At 40.3% G+C, this 25,982-nt stretch overlaps 1 protein-coding gene across 1 annotated transcript; it reads right to left on the reverse strand.

Moving 5' to 3' along the window:
- Positions 1 to 239: 239 nt before the first annotated feature.
- On the reverse strand, positions 240 to 25,982 carry LOC139373051 (cell adhesion molecule CEACAM1-like). The gene is made up of 10 exons (XM_071113082.1): positions 25,785 to 25,982; positions 20,097 to 20,384; positions 19,704 to 19,961; positions 14,729 to 14,992; positions 14,501 to 14,584; positions 14,170 to 14,196; positions 14,000 to 14,056; positions 10,631 to 10,705; positions 6,265 to 6,320; positions 240 to 5,967 (listed from the first exon to the last, which is right to left on the reverse strand). Exons 1-9 carry the CDS (start codon positions 25,849 to 25,851, stop codon positions 6,286 to 6,288), a joined length of 1,155 nt encoding a protein of 384 aa, XP_070969183.1. The 5' UTR covers positions 25,852 to 25,982; the 3' UTR covers positions 240 to 5,967; positions 6,265 to 6,285.

Genomic DNA, 25,982 nt, shown 5'->3' on the forward strand with positions numbered 1-25,982 from the left:
ATCAAATCAATTATCTGTATAATTATTCTGTAATTCAACGAATCACTGAATAGTAATTAACTAGGAAGTCAGGGCACTACGGGAAAATTGTTTAGTTTCAATTTCCCGATTATAACTCTTCAGATATTTTATTATCTTATTGATTACAGTCTTCTATTAATGTATTTTTACATTTTCGTAAACCCTTGGATATCTGCACGAACCCAAGCATCAAATGAAATGAATCAGCGATATACAAATTGGGGTAATAATTTATTTACTAACTAATCAATCAAATTTACATAAAAAATTACATAAAGAATTACATAAACACACACAATAGGTCATACATTGGTTACTAACATGATACAAATAAAAAGTCCCTAGTGGACGAAACCGATATGACGACTTGGTAGACAAAGGAAAGGGGTGGGGACAGTTCAACAGCCGGAAACTCAGTGACCGACCTACTGACCCACTGTAATACAGTTCATAACTACACTCATGTAAATGCTAATACTTTGAACATGTACATTCGCTCATTAGAAAAATAGCAATTTACATATTTACGAGTGTATACCTTACCGTCTGCTGGATAGTCAGTCGACAGAAAGCCTCTGGTTTGTCCACCAGAGATCAAAGTCTGTCGTAGTTGTAGGTTGTTATAATGGATACGTCAGTGTACCATTTGGAAATGTTCTTAGATCGGATGTGTTTACCAGACTAAAGTATTTAAACAGCTGCAGCCTGAATAATTGGTCTTTAGTTTGTAGATTTCTTCACAATTTCAGCGTGGGGATGATCTCCACATTTTCTGGTCTTGTCCTTTGGTAGAGTTGTAGTTTTTAACCACTTCACACACCAGCATCACCCGGCGTGTTTTGGTCGAATGTAAACTTTGTTGGAAGTTGGTTTTATACTTTTAGTAGAATACGCCGATGTAAATGTCTTTGCTCACGGGGGCGTGGCCACTGACCGATCATAAGTTACTATGAAAAACAATTCACATTTAGAAGACTAACATCACATCTTTCCAAAAGTATTCCTATACTCAATCATTTATTTTATACAACATGCAGATGCAAACCCCATAATTGAGAAGTGTATACAAACAAAGAAACAGTCATGTGTGTCTCCTGTCCTTCAGGAGGTCACCAAATGAAAAAAACTCGTCATGACTGTTCCTTAAGTGTCCACGGACCACTCCACCTATGGCGGCGGGTAGCCTAGTGGTTAGAGCATTGGGCCAGTAAATGAAAGGTTGCTGGATTGAATCCCCGAGCTGACAAGGTAAAAATCTGACATTATTGTGGGAGATTATTCAATGTAACTAGGTGCAATTGCTATGCTGAGAAAACATCAAGCCAATAATTACATTGGCCGGATGCAAAAATGATGTCATCTAGTGCATGACTCCAATATTAGCAGGCAGTATATAGACTGTCCACTTTGGAGAGCTAAGACGGAGTGGATATATAAGGACTGGAACGTATATGAACAGGGCCTGCTACCATTATAACCTATACAGCTGGAAAGATAATGGTGGAGAAAGGTCAAGAGGAGTTAATTTCATATAGAGGGAGGGGATTCTATATGAGAACTATAAGGCCAATAGGAGTTGTTCATGTACATACAAGGTGGTGCTATGTAAAGACGGGAAAAGTCTTTAAATTCTCTAATCACAGAGTTCTGACTTTAGTCTTTGCATGAACGGGCTCAGCTTTAATACAAAGTAGCAAAGTATATTTTGAATTCACAAGTTCCTGTAAGAGTGTTAAATTTCTGAGTCAATATTCCACCACATTCTGCACCTGAACAAGGCCCACTGTTCCCCGGTAGGCCGTCATTGTAAATAAGAATTTGTTCTTAATTGACTTGCATTGTTATAAAAAGGTTACATAAAAACAGTGTCTCTCCGTGTTAAAAGGATTCTCAACTTTCGTTTTGGCAGAGTGGGGAAAAGGAGTTTCGGTATTTACGACCATCATAAACATGTGTGTGAGAGACCTACCCACCCCCAGGGCAGTGATGACAAAATGTATTGTCCTTACTGATCAAATGTCTATGAACGCAAATACAAGTGGTCAAACTAAGTAGGGTAGGGTCACCAGCTGCAATTAAAATGGCAGTACCAGCTCTGACATGAAGACTGATTTTTTAAAATGTTTCTGTTTTTTTAACATTTTATAAATGTCATCTGTATTAACATAATCAGTATTGATGATCAGGACCATTTACATTTGAGTCCTTTAGCAGACACTCCTATCCAGAGAAATTAGGGTTAAGTGCCTAGCTCTAGGGCCCAGAGATTTTTTTTTGACCTAGTTGGCTCAAGGATTCGAACAAACGACCTCTCGGATACTGGCCCAGTGCTCTTAACAGTGCTCTTAACAGCTAGGATACCTACCACCCTGGCCTATCATTAACACTCACCTGAGCCAAACACCTGTCTAACTGGCTCACTGACTTCCCCACTAACAACTATCAGCTTGCAGGTGTACTTGTAACTGCTGGTTGACTTGCCAGTGTCACTCTTAAGAGACAATCAGCTGTTTGTCAAAGTCCTCCCACGCCCCCTCTCCCACTTTCAAGCTGTGATGGGTTCAGCATCAGTGGTGTCGCCTTCACAGGTCAGAATGCAGTGTTGTTGGAGTTACAGGAAGTGATTGTGGGTTTAAGGACTGCCTCTGTAAATCCAGGAGAGAAAGACCGAGACAAAGCAGGAAAAATGTTTGTGAGGCACTGCATAATCTGCTATTTAATATAGGGGCACAGACTGACAAACACTGCAAGAACTGGAACAAACATGCGAGCACATACACTTACAGATCATGTATACACTATATTGCTTTCACCAATCAGGTTTGATTTTTTTTTTTTAAATCACTGTCAGAGGTCATTATAATAAAATCCCATATAGAACACAACTCCTTTCATTGAAAAAATATAAATAATCACAATTCAAAGTATTGGCAGTACATGCAGGCTGGAATTCAATTGTTGCAGATAAAATATATTTAACACACTGCACTTTCAAGTGCATTTGTTTTTCACAGCAGCATGTCTCAGGAGTTGATTTAGGAATCGTCAGTCCTGTGGTGTGATCCGTTTGGCAAGAAGTACTTCCAGTACATGCAACGAGACTTAGATCAGTCTAGTTAACTAGTCCCTTTCCCTAACTCATTATTCACAGATCTTAAGGTTTCAGATAGGGATATGCATGTTGATGATGGCTCAAGCCCAGCCCTATACAGACCTTCCTCACCAATCAAGTTTGGAAAAAAATACATTCTTAAGACAAAGTGCTGAAACAGAATTTGTGTTCAGATGCATGTACAACATGCATTCAGTTAACACATCACTACAGCGTGAAACCTAGAGTTTAAACAGAGATATGTACAATGATTGTACAGGTACATGTTTTTGTATGTGCCAGGACTCCATTATAGAACAGTCCAGTCTTAAAATAAAGCAATGTGGCTGGTCTTAATTCATAACTTCTTCTGTGACATAATTACCTGAGACATACCAGTAACAAAACTAAAACCTGGGATATACCAGGTTAGTGGTCTTGCCAAACAAATGTTCTTACCTATCTGGTGGCAACTAGTGTACACTGCTGTTTCCCCTTACTTTGGTCCGTCACAGATTGATGTCATTTGAGAAAGGTTATTAAAATCCAGGTGACAATGTATATTGTGAAAACAGATATACCAGAGGGTAATTTGAAGGAATTGGATGAAGACAACCATTGTTTGTCAAATTAAAATATTAAAAGGTATTAAAACAAATACACATGCACCATTGTTGGTAATACAACATCTCAGTACTGCAGAGCTCTCTCTTAGTAATACAATACAACATCTCAGTACTGCAGAGCTCTCTCTTTACAAGGCAGATGAGGACGAGCTCTACCTCTCAGGCCTGGATCCTCTCAACCAACACTCTCTCCCTAGACTATAATTTTCCTAGTTTGGGGGTTGGCATAAACTACTCTGAGAAAGAAAACAATAACAACCTGTACAAATTCCTTGACATAAATCAAGTGAAGGCTTTAAGAATTATGAAATTATTTAAGACATTTATTTATTTAAGTGCTTTATTGGCATAAAGCACCCGATAGAAATGAATAAAAAAAAGGTATCATACAATAAAGTGATAGATACTATGGCTTTAAACAACCTGGACATTATTGATGCTGATTTGTAAAGACGAGGCATTAACAGTGAGAAAGGGTAAGCATCCACAAAGCTATTTACCTCACAAAGTATAAGAATCTCGTTTTTGTCCATCATCAAAATGTTCTGAGATACAAATATTGCCCTCATATTTCTGAAGTACTGTAAGTTCATAAAGCACACTGTTCATAACATTATACAGTGAGCTCCAAAAGTATTGGGACAGTGACACTTTCTTTGGTTGTTTTGGCTCTGTACTCCAGCACTTTGGATTTGAAATGATACAATGACTGAGGTTATATGCAACAGTGGGACGCTAGCGTCCCATCTCGACAACTTCCGGTGAAATTGCAGAGCACCAAATTCAAATTACTATAAATATTTAACTTTCATGAAATCACAAGTGCAATACATCAAAATAAAGCTCAACTTGTTAATCCAGCCACCGTGTCAGATTTCAAAAAGATTTCAAAAAGACGGCAAAAGCAAACGATGCGATTCTCGGAGGACAGCTCTCAGCACACAAAACATTACAAACAGTTAGCAGCCAAGTAGATTAGTCAGGAAAGTCAGAAATAGCAATAAAATGAATCACTTACCTTTGTTTATCTTCATATGGTTGCACTCACAAGACTCCCAGTTACACAATAAATGTTTGTTTTGTTCGATGAAGTCCCTCTTTATATCCAAAAACCTCCATTTTGTTGGCGCGTTTTGTTCAGTAATCCAATAGCTCAAATGCGGTCACAACGGGCAGACGAAAATTCCAAATAGTATCCGTAAAGTTCGTAGAAACATGTCAAACGATGTTTATAATCAATCCTCAGGTTGTTTTTAGCCTAAATAATCAATAATATTTCAACCGGACAATAGCGTCGTCAATATAAATGAAAAACAAGGCGCACTCTCGGTCGTGCGCAGTAACCAGCTCTGGAGACATCTCACTATCCACTGACACAGTGGTCATTCTCCCTAATTTCTCAGAATAAAAGCCTGAAACAATGTCTAAAGCCTGTTCACAACAAGTGGAAGCCATAGGGACCGGAATCTGGGTCCTATCCCTTTAAATGGAAAAATGGAAAAATAACAATTTCAAAATAATGGCACTTCCTGGATGGATTTTCCTCAGGTTTTCACCTGCCATATCAGTTCTGTTATACTCAGACATTATTTTAACAGTTTGGGAAGCTTTAGAGTGTTTTCTATCCAAATCTACCAATTATATGCATATCCTAGCTTCTGGGCCTAGTTTACTTTGGGCACGCTTTTCATCCAAAATTCCGAATGCTGCCCCCTACCCTAAAAAAGTTAGTGCAGACTGTCAGCTTTAATTTGAGGGTATTCTCATCCATATTGGGTTAAAGCTGACAGTCTGCACTATAACATTTATAGCCATTGTATCATTTCAAATCCAAAAGGGAAAGGGGGATAGCTAGTCACTGAATGCCTTCAACTGAAATGCGTCTTCCGCATTTAACCCAACCCCTCTGAATCAGAGGTGCGGGGGCTGCCTTAATCGACATCCAAGTCTGTGGCGCCCGGGGAACAGTGCTGGAGTACAGAGCCAAAACATCAAAAGATGTCATTGTGCCAATACGCTGTAGCTCACTATACTTCATCTGACTGCATGGAAGTTCCTATGTGCAATATTTGCTTGTTGTTTTCCTTCATTTTAAATTTCTCCAAAAGTTCAAACATGTTTCTCTCTTCTTGGTCGTTTGTCTCAATGTAACAGATATGGAGTCATGTAGTGAGAGCCTTCAAACCCCATGTTTCTGGTCCTCAGTTACCCCACCAGGAAGACCACCAGCTGGAAGGAAGCAACAGAGGAAAGAGCTCATGAGACAAAACATTACTAATGACTAGGGCCAGGAGTTTTTCCTGGTCAGGTCACATGTTCTGGAAAAACTCTTGGTCTTATGTTATAAATGCAACAGGTGTTCTTCCTTTCCTTTAAGAATTCCAGCACCAATCAGACTTGTTCATTGTTTTGTTCATTGGATCCAAATTAAAATACCACATGTTGATCAAACATAACAATGTGAGCACTTCCTAATGATTTCTTAATAAATGTAGTGGTTGGTGTCTTTCTCAGACTCAGACTTACCATCCTAAAATACTGGATTCTTTACTGGTGGTCTTTCAACTCCATCAGGTTGGCTTCTGGCAAGAAAACACACAAACAGAAGAGTTGGACTTAATCATACACACACGCAAGCGCACACATGCAGGTAAGCACGCAAATGCATACACACACATCCCTGCTCTCCGTTCACACCCTCATAAGCTACAACAATCAAACAGTACAGGGATTTCCTAGTTGGTCTTTTCTGGTCCACAAACTTGCTCTAAAAATCCTCAAGGTAAACAACAACTTAGAGGTCTTACCTCATGTTGTGATTCATGTAATTTTGCCACAAGAAAGCACAGGATGTTGTAGAGACCACATGATGACTGGTAGCCCAAGATGCGCTCATTAAAACAGCACAAAAACGATCTAGTCAGGAGCATGGGAAGTATCGGCACTCAGCGCGAATAAAGGATATCGAAATGGCGTCAGGGCTCACCTCAGAGCAAAACCAATAGGCTACATTGTTCATATGTATAGGCCTACCAATATATATAACGCAAAGCTGTACAGTGTATTCGGAAAGAATTCAGACCACTGGATTTTTCCACATTTTGCTACTTACATCCTTATTCTAAAATATTTTTTAAATCGTTTCCCCCCCTCATCAATCTACACACAAAACCCCACAATGACAAAGCAAAAAAAAAGTTGAAAACTGAAAAATCACATTTATATAAGTATTCAGACTCAGTACTTTGTTGAAGTACCTTTGGCAGCGATTACAGACTCAAGTCTCCTTGGGTATGACGCTACAAGCTTGGAACACCTGTATTTGGGGAGTTTCTCCCATTCTTCTCTGCAGATCATGTCAAGCTCCGTCAGGTTGGATAGGGAGCGTCGCTGCACAGCTATTTTCAGGTCTCTCCAGAGATGTTTGATCGGGTTCAAGCACAGGCCACTCAAGGACATTCAGAGACTTGTCCTGAAGCCACTCATGCATTGTCTTGGCTGTGTGCCCAAGTCAGGTCCTGAGTGCTCTGGAGCAGGTTTTCATCAAGGATCTCTCTGTACTTTGCTCCGTTTATCTTTCCCTTGATCCTGACTAGTCTCCCAGTCCCTGCCGCTGGAAAAACATCCCCACTGCATGATGCTGCCACCACCATTCTTTACCGTACGGATGATGGCAGCTTTCCTCCAGACGTGACACTTGGCAGTCAGACCAAAGAGTTCAATCTTGGTTTCATCAGACCAGAGAATCTTGTTTCTCATGGCCTGAGAGTCCTTTAGGTGCCTTTTGGCAAACTCCAAGCAGGCTGTCATGTGCCTTTTGCTGAGGAGTGGCTTCCGTCTGGCTACTCTACCATACTTATTGGATAGTATGGTATTCAGTCGCTCCTGGATCTCTCTCTCAATTATGTAATATGTTTTACCCCCTACACCACTTTCAATAACTTCGTAGAACAGTCCTGTATGCCAAATAGAATCAAATGGTTTTTGGAAGTCGATAAAGCAAGCGTACATTTTGGTGGACATGTTTATCTATCAGGGTGTAAATATGATCGGTCGTGCAATGTTTTTGTATAAATCCAATTTGGCTTTTACTCAAGACATTGTGCTTAAGGAAGTTTAGAACTCTTGCATTTATAATAATACAGAAAACCTTCCCCAGGTTACTGTTCACACAAATGCCTCTAATTGTTAGGCTCAAATTTGTCTCCGTTATTATAGATTGGAGTTATGAGTCCTTGATTCCAGATGTCAGGGAAATAACCTACACTCAGGATCAAATTAAACAGTTTTAATATAGCCAATTTAAATGTTGCACTAGTGAGTTTGAGCATCTCATTTAGGGTGCCATCAGGTCTGCATGCTTTTTAAAATTTGAGGGCCTGAAGTTTCTTATACAGCTCCTGGTCAGTAATTGGGGAGTCCAATGGATTTTGATTGCCCTTTATAGCTTTTTCTAAGCCAATCAACTTCTCATGAATTTGGCATTGTTCTGCGCTTGTGTCAATTTGAAGGGTGTTTGTAGAGTGTTTGTTTTAAAATGGGTTGTCCATATCTCACCATTTTGTATCGCTAATTCCTCATGTTTTGATTCTCTCTCCAATTTTGCCAGAAGTTGTTTGTGTTTATGGACTCCTCAATTAGTGTCAGCTGCTTGCTGTTGTACTGTGCTTTTTTGGTTCTGAGTGTATGTTTATAGAGTTTTAAAGTCTCACAGTAATGAAGGCGTAATTAACCATTATTTGGGTCTGTGCTTTTGGTGGGATAGTGTTCGAAGTTTCAGTTCTTCTTTTGCCTGAATATATACAGTTGAAGTTGGAAGTTTACATACACCTTAGCCAAATAGATTTAAACTCAATTTCACAATTCCTGACATTTAATCCTAGTAAAAATTCCCTGTTTTAGGTCAGTTAGGATCACCACTTTATTTTAAGAATATGAAATGTCAGAATAATAGTAGAGAATTATTTCAGCTTTTATTTCTTTCATCACATTCCCAGTGAGTCAGAAGTTTACATATACTCAGTTCATATTTGGTAGCATTGCCTTTAAATTGTTTAACTTGGGTCAAGCGTTTCAGGTAACCTTTCACAAGCTTCCCACAATAAGTTGGGTGAATTTGGGCCCATTCCGCCTGACAGTGCTGGTGTAACCGAGCCAGGTTTGTAGGCCTCCTTGCTCGCACACACTTTTTCAGTTCTGCCCACAAATGTTCTATAGGTTTGAGGTCAGAGTTTGTGATGGCCACTCTAATACCTTGACTTTGTTGTCCTTAAGCCATTTTCCACAACTTTGGAAGTATGCTTGGAGTTATTGTCCATTTGGAAGACCCATTTGCGACCAAGCTTTAACTTCCTGACTGATGTCTTGAGATGTTGCTTTATTGTATCCACCAAATTGTCCTCCTCATGATGCCATTATTTTGTAAAATGCACCAGTCCCTCCTGCAGCAAAGCACCACCACAACATGATGCTGCCACAGCCTGTGCTTCACGGTTGGGATGGTGTTCTTCGGCTTGCAAGCCTCCCCCTTTTCCCTCCAAACAGAATGATGGTCATTATGGCCAAACAGTTCCATTTTTGTTTCATCAAACCAGAGGGCATTTCTCCAAAAAAGTACGATCTTTGTCCCCATGTGCAGTTGAAAACCGTAGTCTGGCTTTATGGCGGTTTTGGAGCAGTGGCTTCTTCCTTGCTGAGCGGCCTTTCAGGTCATATCGATATAGGACTAGTTTCCATCTCAAGGAGACAGAACACGTCTCCTTCCTGAGCGGTATGACTGCTGCGTGGTCCCATGATGTTTAGAACTGCGTACTATTGTTTGTACAGATGAACGTGGTACCTACAGGCATTTGGAAATTGCTCCCAAGGATGAACCAGACTTGTAGAGGTCTAAAATTGTTTTTCTGAGGTCTTGGCCGATTTCTTTTGATTTTCCCATGATGTCAAGCAAAGAGGCACTGAGGTTGAAGGTAGGCCTTGAAATACATCCACAGGTACACCTCCAATTGACTCAAATTATGTCAGTTAGCCTATCAGAAGCTTCTAATGCCATGACATTTTCTGGAATTTTCCAAGCTGTTTAAAAAGGCACAGTCAACTTAGTGTATGTAAACTTCTGACCCACTGGAATTGTGGTACAGTGAATTATGAGTGAAATAATCTGTCTATAATCAATTGTTGGAAAAATTACGTGTGTCATGCACAAAGTAGATGTCCTAACTGACTTGCCAAAACTATAGTTTGTAAACTAGAAATTTGTGGAGGGATTGAAAAACAAGTTAATGACTCCAACCTAAGTGTATGTAAACATCCGACTTCAACTGTATATAATGTGAATCACATTTTTATTTGGCGTACCCCAACGGCATTGCGAGTACCCCAAACCCCAGTTTGGGAATACCTGTACTAGATCATGTGTCAAACTCATTCCACAGAGGGCCGAGTGTCTGGATTTTCACTCCTCCCTTGTACTTGATTACTAATTAGTGACCTTAATTCATCAAAGACCTCCCTTCAACTGGTTGTCTAGGTCTTAATTGAAAGGAAAAAACAAAAACCTGCAGACACTCTAATCATCTTTGCTTCCGAGAACTATTCCAGGGAGGGGTGGAACCACCATTTCTACGTCTACTATACAAGACCTCTGCATCACCTACAGGTTGTCGTTGACCAGCTCTATTATTGCAATAACTAATTGATCTTAAACTATGATTGTTTGAAGAAATTGAAAGTCTCTTCTCCCTTAATTGATTAGAATTTCTACAACACTACTAAGCACTTCATGGAATGAGTTTGACACTCCTGTTCTAGATTAACCCTCTATACTTCTGTTACAGGAATCAAATCATCCAGGACAAATATGGTTTGAGGGTACTGTAAGTCTCATACACACCTTCATTCCCCTGCCCCCTTCCAGCTTTGTCTGCGCCATCTTCCCCCGTTTTGGTGTTGGGCGTTAACGGAACCCCTGCAGAATCACACAGAAGGAAAACAAACTTCAGCCTCTCTCCTACTGTATCAAATTCTACAATTACGTAACTTTTTGGGCGACCCAACCATATTCACATAGAAATGTAGTTATAGATCTTTCATTCCCATTGAAGGCATAAGCTTCCCAGAAGAAGCAGTGGATCTGTTCTATGTGTGCTATTTCTACACTTCCCGTTTCAGTTTTGTACACCAGCTTCAAAACAGCCGAATATACAATATTTCTGGTTATGGAAAATATATTTCACAGTGGTTTAAATGGTACAATGATTCTCTACATAATGACTGCTTGTCTTTTCACATAAACTAAAATGGAGGTAAACTATTTGAATAGTTTCAACCAGGAAATGGATTTCCATATAGTCCATCTTTAAAGAAATGACTTCTGTTTATACAGTCTTAAATTAACTGGATTACTTGCTCTGTTCTGGATGGACTCCGTCACTGCCATTAGTTGAGCTTAGCATTCTCATTCACAGAAATACTACATATTAGTAGTATTTGTTGTGTTCACTTCTGGATGACATTGAAAAGGATACTCAGTGGTAGAATTCCAGGTGAATGCCACCGTCTTACCATCAGATATTCCTTGCAGATTGCAACTGCATCATTCACATTTTATATATGCTAGCCCACACAAAGCTACATTTAAACTCACATGAATAATCACACCTTCTTAAACTGTATCTGCATGTCACAAAAACATATTATTCAAATAAATGCCACCACAAATAATATGAGAAACAAATTTCTGGCAACATCTCCACATGTGTTTTAGTGTTACTACTGTACCCGAGTTAGAGGCAGTGTTAATTTTTTTACCCATTTTAGATAGTCTTTATGACTAAATTACCTTTAATCTTAGTCCCATTTAAGTAATTTCATCCTTAGTTATCAGTCGACTGGACGATTCTAGTCTAGTTTTAGTCAGTCATTTTAGTCCTATTTTAGTAATTGTAACTTTATTTTGTTTATTAAAAATGTCATACAAACCTCTCCACTCCCTTAGTCCCATTTAAGTAACATAATAGTCAATGCCTTATTTTCTATAAAATAATGTATATTTCAAATCAAATTTTATTGTCACATACACATGGTTAGCAGATGTTAATGCGAGTGTAGGGAAATGCCTGTGATTCTAGTTCCGACCGTGCAGTAATATCTAACAAGTAATCTAACAATTTCACAACAACTACCTTATACACACACACACACACACGTGTAAAGGAATGAATAAGAATATGTACATATAAATATATGGATGAGCGATGGTCGTACGGCATAGGCAAGATGCAGTAGATGGTATAGAGTACAGCATATACATATGAGATGAGTAATGTAGGGTATGTAAACATTATATAAAGTGGCATTGTTTAAAGTGACTAGAGATACATTTATTACATCCAATTCTTAATTATTAAAGTGGCTAGAGATTTGAGTCAGTATGTTGGCAGCAGCCACTCAATGTTAGTGGTGGCTGTTTAACAGTCTGATGGCCTTGAGATAGAAGCTGTTTTTCAGTCTCTCGGTCCCAGCTTTGATGCACCTGTACTGACCTCGCCTTCTGGATGATAGCGGGGTGAACAGGCAGTGGTTCGGGTGGTTGTTGTCCTTGATGATCTTTATGACCTTCCTGTGACATCAGGTGGTGTAGGTGTTGTGGAGGGCAAGTAGTTTGCCCCCGGTGATGCGTTGTGCAGACTTCACTACCCTCTGGAGAGTCTTACGGTTGTGGGCGGAGCAGTTGCCGTACCAGGCGGTGATACAGCCCGACAGGATGCTCTCGATTGTGCATCTGTAAAAGTTTGTGAGTGTTTTTGGTGACAAGACACATTTCTTCAGCCTCCTGAGGTTTAAGAGGTGCTGTTGTGCCTTCACCACGCTGTCTGTGTGGGTGGACCATTTCAGTTCTTCTGTGATGTGTATGCCGTGGAACTTAAAACTTTCCACCTTATCCACTACTGTCCCATCAATGTGTATAGGGGAAAAAACAAACAAAACACTGCACAGTTTCCTAAGAACGCGAAGCGAGGCGACCGTTTCTGTCGGCGCCATATTCTTGATATGGCCATATCCTTTAGGCTACTACCTGGGAGCTGTGTGGGAGAGCCACGCAGATCAGCTCAATCAGATCGCACAAATGAAAGATGTCAATTCTGCCAATGAAAGGATTGCATGAAATATTCTACATGCATGCTGATGATTGGACAAAACAAATCACCGTCAAAAGCTTGAGGACTACCATTCGCAAAGATGTTTTTTTTACATAAAATAGTCTAGCGGTCAACTTTAGTCCATTTTAGCAGTGAACGTAACAAATTAAAGGCCTATTATTATTATTTTGAGAAATGCAATGTGAAAAGTAATGTACAAATTGCTTATAATAACAGTTAATGCTCCTTATCTTCTCCCTTACGGTCCTCAACATTGGTTTACAGCAAAATGAGTAGAAGTTCCTTGAATTTTGGATGCATTTCCCCTTTCAGTTGCATAAGGTTATGACTAGATTACTGCTGTGCACTCGCACTCTCACCCTTCTATTTATTTCTTCAAGTACCTGTACTTCACTTTAATATAAATATATATTTTTTTTACAACTTTTACTTCCCTACATCCTAAAGAAAATAATGGTATTTTTACTCTATACATTTTCCATGAAACCCCAAATTACTTGTTACCTTTCGAATGCTCAGGCATGACAACAATATGGTCCAATCCACACACCTATCAATATAATGCGCCCATCATTCCTACTGCCTCTGATCTGGCGGACTCACTAAACACGAATACTGCATTTGTAGATGATGCCTGAGTGTTGGAGTGTGCCCGTCTGTCCGTAAAAAATAAACAAGAAAACTGTGCCGCCTGATTTGCTTTATATAAAGGAATTATGTATAAAATTCTCTTTTACTTTCTACTTTTACTCAAGTATGACAATTTAGTATTTTTTCCACCACTGTACTTAAATGCATTTAAAACTAAATACTTTTAGTCAAGTACTATTTTACTGAGTGACTCACTTTTACTTGAGTCATTTTCTATTATGGTATCATTACTTTTACTCAAGTTTGACAATTTAGTATTTTTTCCACCAATACACACACAAACATCAGTGTGTAAAGGTCCCTAATTTTATTAAAACAGGTTTCTGGATATCTGTGATGGGACAAAAACAACATTACTGTCCTGTGCTGGGTCCTGTTTGTTTTACTTTGGGGACCCGGTCAGCAGGTTGAATATAGATCAGAGTCTAGTTAAGGTAAGTAACACTTACCACACATTCCACCACAATACTTTCTCAAAAAGTCAATCCAGGTGTCTTGGGGATATTCTGAAATGAATAAGAGAGACTCAAACGTAAGACATTATTAAGACTGTCATTCAAATGTAATTCACATTGTGTAACATTTTGGAGAAGCAGTGAGTATGAAGAGTTGAACCTACCCTTTTTCTTCTTCCACACCAACCAAACTGGGGAGTAAAAACACAAATATTTTATAACTTAAAGTACAAGTCTGCCTTAATATTCTAGCAGCTACTTATTATGACTTCACCAACAATTACACGCTTAAGCTGCAATTAGAAGCCATCTTTTCTGAGAGCACCAATAAACAACCTGCACACAGTACCTGCACATCTGAACACAACTGTAAATACAGGCACAACATGTATCCCCTTCAGGGGGTATAGCTGTTGTAGCTGCTGTTATGTCAATCTATGATTCACAACTTTGTACATGTGCAGTGATCTGTTACTATAGATGTGCTGTTCTTACTTGTTATGACAATGGCAACAAGCGCTACAATGGCTACAATGACGACAACACCAACAATCCCACCACCACCGACTTCAGAAGGCTCTGAAATGAAAACATATGTTGTATTTATACTTTGACAGGAGTTTCAGGTTTTCAACATAGACCATAATGAATGCTGCACTACAATACTATCAGTGTTACTAACATATCAACACAAGATTAACACAATTATAAGTATCCACTCACCTGGACCAAACACCGATCCAACTGGATCACTGACTTTCCCACTAACATAGTTCTTCAGCTTGCAGATGTACTTGTAACTGTTGGTTGATTTGCCAGTGTCGCTCTTAGAGACAATCAGCTGTTTTCCTATGACCTCCCACGCCCCCTCCCCCACTTTCCAGCTGTAGGTGACGGGTTCAGCATCAGTGGTGTCGCCCTCACAGGTCAGAATGCAGATTTTGTCTGTGTTGCAGGTATAAGTGATTGTGGGTTTAGGGACTGCCTCTAAATCCAGGAGAAAGAAAGAAAGCAGGGAAAAATGCTTGTGAGGCACTGCATAATCTTCTATTTAATATAGGCACACACACAGAAACACTTACTGATAATGTATACATATGAAGTCGGAAGTGTACATACACCTTGGCCAAATACAGTCGAGGCCAAAAGTTTTGAGAATGATAAATATTATTTTTCACAAAGTCTGCTGCCTCAGTTTGTATGATGGCAATTTGCATATAATCCAGAATGTTATGAAGAGTGATCAGATGGATTGCAATTAATTGCAAAGTTTTTGCCATGCAAATGAACTGAATCCCCAAAAACATTTCCACTGCATTTCAGCAGAATGCTTCAGGGCGCCAAAGAAAGTCCAGCAAGCACCAGGACCGTCTCCTAAAGCTGATTCAGCTGCGGGATTGGGGGCACCAACAGTACAGATCTTGCTCAGATATGGCAGCAGGCAGGTGTGAGTGCATCTGCACACACAGTGAGGCGAAGACTTTTGGAGGATGGCCTGGTGTCAAGAAGGGCAGCAAAGAAGCCACTTCTCTCCAGAAAAAACATCAGGGTCAGACTGATATTCTGCAAAAGGTACAGGGATTGGACTGCTGAGGACTGGGGTAAAGTCATTTTCTCTGATGAATCCCCTTTCCGATTGTTTGGGGCATCCGGAAAAAAGCTTGTCAGGAGAAGACAAGGTGAGCGCTACCATCAGTCCTGTGTCATGCCAACAGTAAAGAATCGTGAGACCATTCATGTGTGGGGTTGCTTCTCAGCCAAGGGAGTGGGCTCAGTCATAATTCTGCCTAAGAACACAGCCATGAATAAAGAATGGTACCAACGCATCCTCCGAGAGCAACTTCTCCCAACCCTCCAGGAAAAGTTTGGTGACGAACAATGCCTTTTCCAGCATGATGGAGCACAATGCCATAAGGCAAAAGTGATAACTAAGAGGCTCGGGGAACAAAACATAGATACAGTGCCTTGCGAAAGTATTCGGCCCCCTTGAACTTTGCGACCTTTTGCCACATTTCAGGCTTCAAACATAAAGATATAAAACTGTATTTTTTTGTGAAGAATCAACAACAAGTGGGACACAATCATGAAGTGGAACGACATTTATTGGATATTTCAAACTTTTTTAACAAATCAAATACTGAAAAATTGGGCGTGCAAAATTATTCAGCACCCTTAAGTTAATACTTTGTAGCGCCACCTTTTGCTGTGATTACAGCTGTAAGTCGCTTGGGGTATGTCTCTATCAGTTTTGCACATCGAGAGACTGACATTTTTTCCCATTCCTCCTTGCAAAACAGCTCGAGCTCAGTGAGGTTGGATGGAGAGCATTTGTGAACAGCAGTTTTCAGTTCTTTCCACAGATTCTCGATTGGATTCAGGTCTGGACTTTGACTTGGCCATTCTAACACCTGGATATGTTTATTTTTGAACCATTCCATTGTAGATTTTGCTTTATGTTTTGGATCATTGTCTTGTTGGAAGACAAATCTCCGTCCCAGTCTCAGGTCTTTTGCAGACTCCATCCGGTTTTCTTCCAGAATGGTCCTGTATTTGGCTCCATCCATCTTCCCATCAATTTTAACCATCTTCCCTGTCCCTGCTGAAGAAAAGCAGGCCCAAACCATGATGCTGCCACCACCATGTTTGACAGTGGGGATGGTGTGTTCAGCTGTGTTGCTTTTACGCCAAACATAACGTTTTGCATTGCTGCCAAAAAGTTCAATTTTGGTTTCATCTGACCAGAGCACCTTCTTCCACATGTTTGGTGTGTCTCCCAGGTGGCTTGTGGCAAACTTTAAACAACACTTTTTATGGATATCTTTAAGAAATGGCTTTCTTGCCACTCTTCCATAAAGGCCAGATTTGTGCAATATATGACTGATTGTTGTCCTATGGACAGAGTCTCCCACCTCAGCTGTAGATCTCTGCAGTTCATCCAGAGTGATCATGGGCCTCTTGGCTGCATCTCTGATCAGTCTTCTCCTTGTATGAGCTGAAAGTTGAGGGACGGCCAGGTCTTGGTAGATTTGCAGTGGTCTGATACTCCTTCCATTTCAATATTAATCGCTTGCACAGTGCTCCTTGGGATGTTTAAAGCTTGGGAAATCTTTTTGTATCCAAATCCGGCTTGAAACTTCTTCACAACAGTATCTCGGACCTGCCTGGTGTGCTCCTTGTTCTTCATGATGCTCTCTGCGCTTTTAACGGACCTCTGAGACTATCACAGTGCAGGTGCATTTATACGGAGACTTGATTACACACAGGTGGATTGTATTTATCATCATTAGTCATTTAGGTCAACATTGGATCATTCAGAGATCCTCACTGAACTTCTGGAGAGAGTTTGCTGCACTGAAAGTAAAGGGGCTGAATAATTTTGCACGCCCAATTTTTCAGTTTTTGATTTGTTAAAAAAGTTTGAAATATCCAATAAATGTCATTCCACTTCATGATTGTGTCCCACTTGTTGTTGATTCTTCACAAAAAAATACAGTTTTATATCTTTATGTTTGAAGCCTGAAATGTGGCAAAAGGTCGCAAAGTTCAAGGGGGCCGAATACTTTCGCAAGGCACTGTATTTTGGGTATATGGCCAGGAAACTCCCCAGACCTTCATCCCATTGAGAAGTAGTGGTCAATCCTCAAGAGGCAGGTGTGCAAACAAAAACCCACATATTCTGACAAACTCCAAGCATTGATTTAGCAAGAATGGGCTGCCATCAGTCAGGATGTGGCCCAGAAGTTAATTGACAGCATGCCCGGGCAGATTGCAGAGGTCTTGAAAAAGAAGGGTCAGCACCGCAAATATTGACTCTTTGCATCAACTTCATGTAATTGTCAATAAAAGCCTTTGACACTTATGAAATGCTTGTAATTATACTTCAGTATTCTATAGTAACATCTGACAAAAATATCTAAAGACACTGAAGCAGCAAACTTTGTGGAAATTAATATTTGTGCCATTCAAAACTTTTGGCAATGACTGTACATTTATACTCAGATTTTCCCAATTCCTGACATTTAATCCTAGTAATAATTCCCTGTCTTAGGTCAGTTAGGATCACCACTTTATTTTAAGAATGTGAAAGTCAGAATAATAGTAGAGAGAATTATGTATTTCAGCTTTTATTTCTTTCATTACATTCCCAGTGGGTCAGAAGTTTACAAAACACTCAATTAGTATTTGGTAGCATTCCCTTTAAAATTGTTTAACTTGGGTCAAACATTTCGGTTAGCCTTCCACAATAAGTTGAGTGAATATTGGCCTATTCCTCCTGACAGAGCTGGTGGACCGAGTCAGGTTTGTAGACCACCTTGCTCACCTTTTCAGTTTTTTCAGTTGTGTCAACAAATGTTCTATAGGATTGAGGTCAGTACTTTGTGATGGCCACTCCAATACCTTGACTTTGTTGTCCTTAAGCCATTTTTCCACAATTTTGGAAGTATGCTTGGGGTCATTGTCAAATTTGCGACCAAGCTTTAACTTCCTGACTGATGTCTTGAGATGTTGCTTCAACATATCCACATAATTTTCCTCCTCGTGATGCCATCTATTTTGTGAAGTGCACCAATCCCCCCACAACATGTTGCTGCCACCCCTGTGCTTCACGGCTGGGAGGGTGTTCTTCGGCTTGCAAGCCTCCACCTTTTTCCTCCAAACATAACAATGGTCATTATGGCCAAACAGTTCAATTTTGGTTTCATCAGACCAGAGGACATTTCTCCAAAAAGTACGATCTTTGTCCCCATGTGCAGTTGCAAACCGTAGTCTGGCTTTTTATGGTGGTTTTGGAGCAGTGGCTCCTTCCTTGCTGAGCGGCCTTTCAGGTTATGTCAATATAGGACTCGTTTTACTGTGGATACATATACTTTTGTACCTGTTTCCTCCAGCAACTTCACACGGTCCTTCGCTGTTGTCCTGGGATTAACTTGCACTTTTTGCACCAAAGTACGTTCATCTCGAGGTGACAGAACGCGTCTCCTTCCTGAGAGGTATGATGGCTGCGTGGTCCCATGGTTTTTATAACTGCGTACTATTGTTTGTACAGATGAACGTGTACCATCAGACATTTGGAAATTGCTCCCAAGGATGAACCAGATGTGTGGAGGTCTACAGTTTTTTTTCCTGAGGTCTTGGATGATTTCTTTTGGTTTTCCCATATCATCAAGCGAAGAGGCACTGAGGTTGAAGGTAGGCCTTGAAATACATCCACAGGTACACCTCCAATTGACTCAAATGATGTCAATTAGCCCATCAGAAGCTTCTAAAGCCATGAAATAATTTTCTGGAATTTTCCAAGGTGTTTAAAAGCACAGTCAACTTAAGTGTATGTAAACTTCTGACCCACTGGAATTGTGATACAGTGAATAATAAGTGAAATAATCTGTTTTGTAAACAATTGTTGGAAAAATTACTTGTGTCATGCACAAAGTAGATGTCCTAACCGACTTGCCAAAACTATAGTTTGTGAACAATACATTTGTGGAGTGGTTGAAAAACAAGTTAACGACTACAACCTAAGTGTATGTAAACTTCTGACTTCAACTGTATGTCCTCAAGCACTTTGCTGTTGAACTCCACAGAATAAACCCCAAAGTCTGTTTTCAACATAGAACATTTTGAATTCTGCACTACAACACTAGCAGTGTTACTAACATATCAATACATAAGACTGTAACACGCTTGAGTGTCCACTCACCTGGACCAAACACCTGTCCAATTGGATCACTGACTTCTTCACTAACAGGGTTTTTCATTTTGCAGATGTACTTGGTTGGTTTGCCAGTGTCACTCTTATTGACATTAATCTGTTTGTCTAAGACCTTGGACACCCTCTCTCCCACTTTCCAGCTGTAGGTGACTGGTTCAGCATCAGTGGTGTCAACCTCACAGGTCAGAGTGCAGGAGGTTTTGTCTGGGTTACAGGAAGAAGTTATGGTGGGTTTGGGGACTGCCTCTGTAAATAGAGGAAAGAAACAGGAATCATGTGGGAAAAAGCTTGTGAGGCACTACAATACATAACCTGCTGTTTCTACACAACCACACACAGGTACATACACACAGATGTACACACAAACACAGAAATACTTACTGATAACAGATAATGTATATGTCTGGTCAAGCAGTTTGCTGTTGAACTCCACAGAATAAACTCCACTGTCTGTTTTCTTCAATCCACTGATTCTCAGCTCTCCAGAAGTCTGGTCCAGGGTTGTATGGTTTTTGAAGGCAGCATAGATATCCAGACCACCAAAATCCTTGTCCCACTCTGCCACCTTGTTCTTCCCATGCTTCCATAGGATGCTTGTGATGGGGTCAGTCACTGTGGACTTGTCTGGTTTCAACACGAGCTCACCTCCCACTTCATGATAAAGATCATCTAGGAAAGCAGACATTTCATACATGTATCAGAGTATCAATGTATCCAGGGTAACACATTATGGTGAGGGTATAAACATGTAGTCCTAACCCTATTGGCATTGAAAGATACATTATTATCAACCTTTACTGTTTATATCTAGAATTCTGCTTGCTGGGTGTATCTGGTCTATGTAGTCTGAACACCGTGACTAGTATGTCCCCCCCCCCCACCACCACCACCGGAGCAGAAATGTATCTAGACTACACTACAGATTTAAAAGTCTTTGTCTATACCCTGCCCACTATTATATCACTAGCTAGGTTTCCATCCAATCTGCGACAGATTTTAATGCAAATATTCAAAAATCCACATCAAGAAAATGTGTCCATTTTCCAACCAGCGGTGTGTTTCCACCCAATGTCCATTTTCCAACCAGCGGTGTGTTTCCACCCAATGTCCATTTTCCAACCAGCGGTGTGTTTCCACCCAATGTCCATTTTCCAACCAGCGGTGTGTTTCCACCCAATGTCCATTTTCCAACCAGCGGTGTGTTTCCACCCAATGTCCATTTTCCAACCAGCGGTGTGTTTCCACCCAATGTCCATTTTCCAACCAGCGGTGTGTTTCCACCCAATGTCCATTTTCCAACCAGCGGTGTGTTTCCACCCAATGTACTTGTTGCAGATACAAATCAGTGCGTGAGGATTTTGGATTGGAGTTGTTTAATATGAGTTTGGAAGGAGAGTTCACAGTCTAGCCAGACACCTAGTTATTTATAGTTGTCCACATATTCTAGGTCAGAACCGTCCAGGTTGGTGATGCTAGTCGGGCGGGCAGTGATCGGTTGAAAAGCATGCATTTGGTTTTACTAGCGTTTAAGAGCAGTTGGAGGCCACGGAAGGAGTGTTGTATGGCATTGAAGCGCGTTTGGAGGTTAGTTAGCACAGTGTCCAAGGAAGGGCCAGAAGTATACAAAATGTTGTCGTCTGCGTAGAGGTGGATCAGGGAATCACCCACAGCAAGAGCGACATCATTGAGAGATATACACACACACACACACAAGTAAGAACTCATGTAAAGTTAGAAATTGTGCTACTAATGCGCCTGATGGCTCAAACACATATCGTAAAAGTAATGATGTTTTTGTTTGGTTAGCTTTTGGAAATTGTATAAATAAAACATTTTCCTTCTTCAGAAATTCCAGCTAGGCAGGCTAACGCTAGTTAGCTAATTCATTTGCTAGCTAATATACAGTATGCTTATATTACTAATTATATAGTTAATGTAAGTAGACATGCAATCATAATTGACTGTAGCGCATTTGAAGTACCCACAAGCTACCGGTGGCTGAAAACATAATCGCGGAACGAAGTAGTGACAAATTTCTTGCCCTGCAAGTGTAGATTCGTCAGACGTCTTCAGAAGTGTCCACTTAATTTGTGGGGAGTGGGTGCAGCGATCCCAATTTAGCAACTTTTTTTTCCCCAAACAGCACCTAGCAACAAATTAACTATTTTTAAAAATGTATTTGGAACTTTTAGCAACTTTTGAAAAGTGACTCAAACGCTAAAATGCAGGCATTTTCCCTTTAAATGACACAAAAACAATTTTCTCTGTCACACACTCAGTCACAACACATGTGCCTGGCTGCAAAAATGCGTTGTGAGTGACGGCAGCAGCAGGCGCTCAGCTCGTGCACAGGCAGCAGCAGGCCAGCAGCAAATTGCAAATCATTGTTGGCTGACTGCAGCAGCAGTAATACGGCTTTGACGAGCCAAACCCAATGAATATACACTGCTCAAAAAAATAAAGGGAACACTTAAACAACACAATGTAACTCCAAGTCAATCACACTTCTGTGAAATCAAACTATCCACTTAGGAAGCAACACTGACTGACAATACATTTCACATGCTGTTGTGCAAATGGAATAGACAACAGGTGGAAATTATAGGCAATTAGCAAGACACCCCCAATAAAGGAGTGGTTCTGCAGGTGGTGACCACAGACCACTTCTCAGTTCCTATGCTTCCTGGCTGATGTTTTGGTCACTTTTGAATGCTGGCGGTGCTTTCACTCTAGTGGTAGCATGAGACGGAGTCTACAATCCACACAAGTGGCTCAGGTAGTGCAGCTCATCCAGGATGGCACATCAATGCGAGATGTAGGCAGTAGGGGGGCAACAACCCAGCAGCAGGATCGCTACCTCTGCCTTTGTGCAAGGAGGAGCACTGCCAGAGCCCTGCAAAATGACCTCCAGCAGGCCACAAATGTGCATGTGTCTGCTCAAACGGTCAGAAACAGACTCCATGAGGGTGGTATGAGGGCCTGACGTCCACAGGTGGGGGTTGTGCTTACAGCCCAACACCTTGCCAGAGAACACCAAGATTGGCAAATTCGCCACTGGCGCCCTGTGCTCTTCACAGATGAAAGCAGGTTCACACTGAGCACATGTGACAGACGTGACAGAGTCTGGAGACGCCGTGGAGAACGTTCTGCTGCCTGCAACATCCTCCAGCATGACCGGTTTGGCTGTGGGTCAGTCATGGTGTAGGGTGGCATTTCTTTGGGGGGCCGCACAGCCTTCCATGTGCTCGCCAGAGGTAGCCTGACTGCCATTAGGTACCGAGATGAGATCCTCAGACCCCTTGTGAGACCATATGCTGGTGCGGTTGGCCCTGGGTTCCTCCTAATGCAAGACATTGCTAGACCTCATGTGGCTGGAGTGTCAGCAGTTCCTGCAAGAGGAAGGCATTGATACTATGGACTGGCCCGCCCGTTCCCCAGACCTGAATCCAATTGAGCACATCTGGGACATCATGTCTCGCTCCATCCACCACAGACTGTCCAGGAGTTGGCGGATGCTTTAGTCCAGGCCTGGGAGATCCCTCAGGAGACCATCCGCCACCTCATCAGGAGCATGCCCAGGTGTTGTAGGGAGGTCATACAGGCACGTGGAGGACACACACACTACTGAGCCTCATTTTGACTTGTTTTAAGGACATTACATCAAATTTGGATCCGCCTGTAGTGTGGTTTTCCACTTTAATTTTGAGTGTGACTCCAAATCCAGACCTCCATGGGTTGATTAATTTGATTTCCATTGATCATTTGTGTGATTTTGTTGTCAGCACATTCAACTATGTAAAGAAAAAAGTATTTAATAAGAATATTTCATTCATTCAGATCTAGGATGTGTTATTTTAGTGTTCCCTTTATTTTTTTGAGCAGTGTAGTTGGTCACGAATGTTTGATCTTGAACAGAACTTACAACATCAATCAACATGCCTCAATCAAAAATGTACAGCCAGAAGTAAAGAAAAGAGTGGGAGTCTGTACCTGAACAAATGTCAAATCATATTTTTTTGCAGAGATGGCCAGTCAATTTGAGTAACGTTTGTGTATTCTACGTAATGACGCAGTTTTACATTACCACGCAATGACATCACAACGTCATTTAGCAACAAATCAACCTGCCTCTAGCAATGTGATTACAACCCTTTTCCAAAACGTCTGGTCTATATCTTATCATTAATAAATGTGAACTCATAGCTGTCAAAGATTGTGTGACACCTTCATATTATGGTATTCCAGTAAAAGAAGAACTTACATATTTAGGCATAACCATTACAAAGGATCAGAAGTCTAGAGGCTTACTAAATGTTAACCCTCTTATTAACAAAACTCAGAAGAAACTAAATCAATGGCTACAGAGGGACTTATCTTTAAAAGGTAGAGTCCTAATAACAAAGGCTGAAGGTATCTCTAGACTAACATACGGTGCTCTATCTTTATATCTTGACAGTTAAATAAGCAAGGAGATAGACCAGATGCTTTTCAACTTTCTTTGGAGAAACCGTACCTATTACATTAGGAAAACTGTTGTAATGAACACTTATGAGAATGGTGGACTGAATTTTCTGGACTTTACTAATTTAAATAATACTTTTAAGATCAATTGGGTAAAACAATTCCTAAGAAGACCCACTTCTATCTGGAATGTTATTCCTCATCATGTCTTCTCTACTTTTGGTGGCCTTAACTTCATGTTGTTTTGCAATTATAATATTGACAAAGTTCCAGTGAAACTTTCTGCTTTTCATCGGCAGGGTTTCTTGTCATGGTCCTTAATTTATAAAACACAATTTTTCTCCACACAGATATTATATATGGAATAATCGGGATATATTGTATAAAAATACCTCTTTGTTTTTAGAATATTGGTTCCAAAATAATATCCTATTGGTGAGCCAACTGGTAAATGTCTTTTACTCAGTTATAAAGAATTCTTATCACTTTACAAGGTCCCTGTAACACCTAAAGATTTTGCAATGTTTTAGATGCCATTCCCTCAGGTGTTGCTCTGTTATTCAGGAACGTGTCAAGACCTGACCCTCAGAGCCTACCTTCTATTGACTCATCAGTAGGAAAGATTTGTTTCTCTATTGGTCCATTCAACAACAGAGCGATACGATCCTTGTTTCAGCAGGATGTTGTATCTATAACTTATGTCATGCCTTATTGGATCGGATGTATTGATAATATCTGTTTGGATGTTGCCACACACTTACCTACTTGTTAACAAAATTAAGGAAGTTTCCTTTAAAATTATTCATAAATATTATCCTGCCAACCACTATATGAAGAAGTTTAAGGAAAACATCAACTCAAATTGCTCCTTTGATAATGACCACCCAGAAACAGTGCTGCATCTTTTTTGGCATTGTATGCATGTAAGAAAACTGTGGCAAGACATCAGTAGGTTTATAATTGAACACATTTATGAAGAATTTACAGTATTGTGGAGAGATGTACTGTTTGGTTTCTTTACATACAATAGAAATAAGCTGAAACATTATGTAATTAATTTCATTATTCTTTTGGCCAAATTTCATATACACAAATGTAAATTTACAAACAGAAAACCACATTTTCGTACCCTACAAAAAGAAATTGAACTGTATTTTAAGACGGTTAAACGCTCTACTAACAAAAAAGCTGTTAGAATTGTACGTATATGCATGTCCCTTAAGGTCCTTGTGATATTGTACTCCCTAGCTCGATTGTCCATTGTCTGTAATCTATGTATGATTGTGCTCCCTCATGTGCTTTTGGTATTGATTTGTTGTTAATTAATGTAAAAAAAAAAAAAATTAAACCTGCCTCTAGCAATTTAGCCAGAAAAGTAGTTGGCAAGACTGAGAGGGTGTGTCTTAAGTATTCTATCGCTTCCTGAAGCTTGTGTGTGCGTAGTTAAACGAAATAAGGGTGCGTTCCGACCTTATTTCTCATCGAAACCCACCGACTACGTTTAAAATCTTTCTAACTTTCCATGTTGAAAATCAATATGAAGAGCGTGTTAATGCTGTTGTCCATCCATAATTTCGCTATACAAGTTTGATTTCAGAGTCAACTTACCTCGGGAGACCACCGTTCGCACCAGACAAAGCCAGAAACACAATCTGATGAGCGTTAGTTTAGGCATATGCGCTAGTTAGCTAGCCTACTTCTGATCTTAATTTCCCAAGGCTGTGAAAGTGAAATGTGGTTTAGTTCTTCCCTCTGCATGCGTCGTGACCGCTTAGTTGAAAATAAAGTAACGTTTTCTTGTTCTGT

This window comes from Oncorhynchus clarkii, chromosome 18 (assembly GCF_045791955.1).
Source record: "Oncorhynchus clarkii lewisi isolate Uvic-CL-2024 chromosome 18, UVic_Ocla_1.0, whole genome shotgun sequence".
Taxonomy (NCBI): Eukaryota; Metazoa; Chordata; class Actinopteri; order Salmoniformes; family Salmonidae; genus Oncorhynchus; species Oncorhynchus clarkii.

Bases quoted from the DNA above. Each gene is read 5' to 3' on its own strand.
- LOC139373051 (XM_071113082.1), bottom strand. From the start codon at position 25,851: ATGCCTAAACTAACGCTCATCAGATTGTGTTTCTGGCTTTGTCTGGTG. The intron at 14,057-14,169 runs GTAGGTTCAACT...TATTCATTTCAG, and splicing joins GGTGTGGAAGAAGAAAAAGG to AATATCCCCAAGACACCTGG. The intron at 6,321-10,630 runs GTGTGTATGAGA...TTTTCTTGCCAG, and splicing joins AAGGGGGCAGGGGAATGAAG to AAGCCAACCTGATGGAGTTG.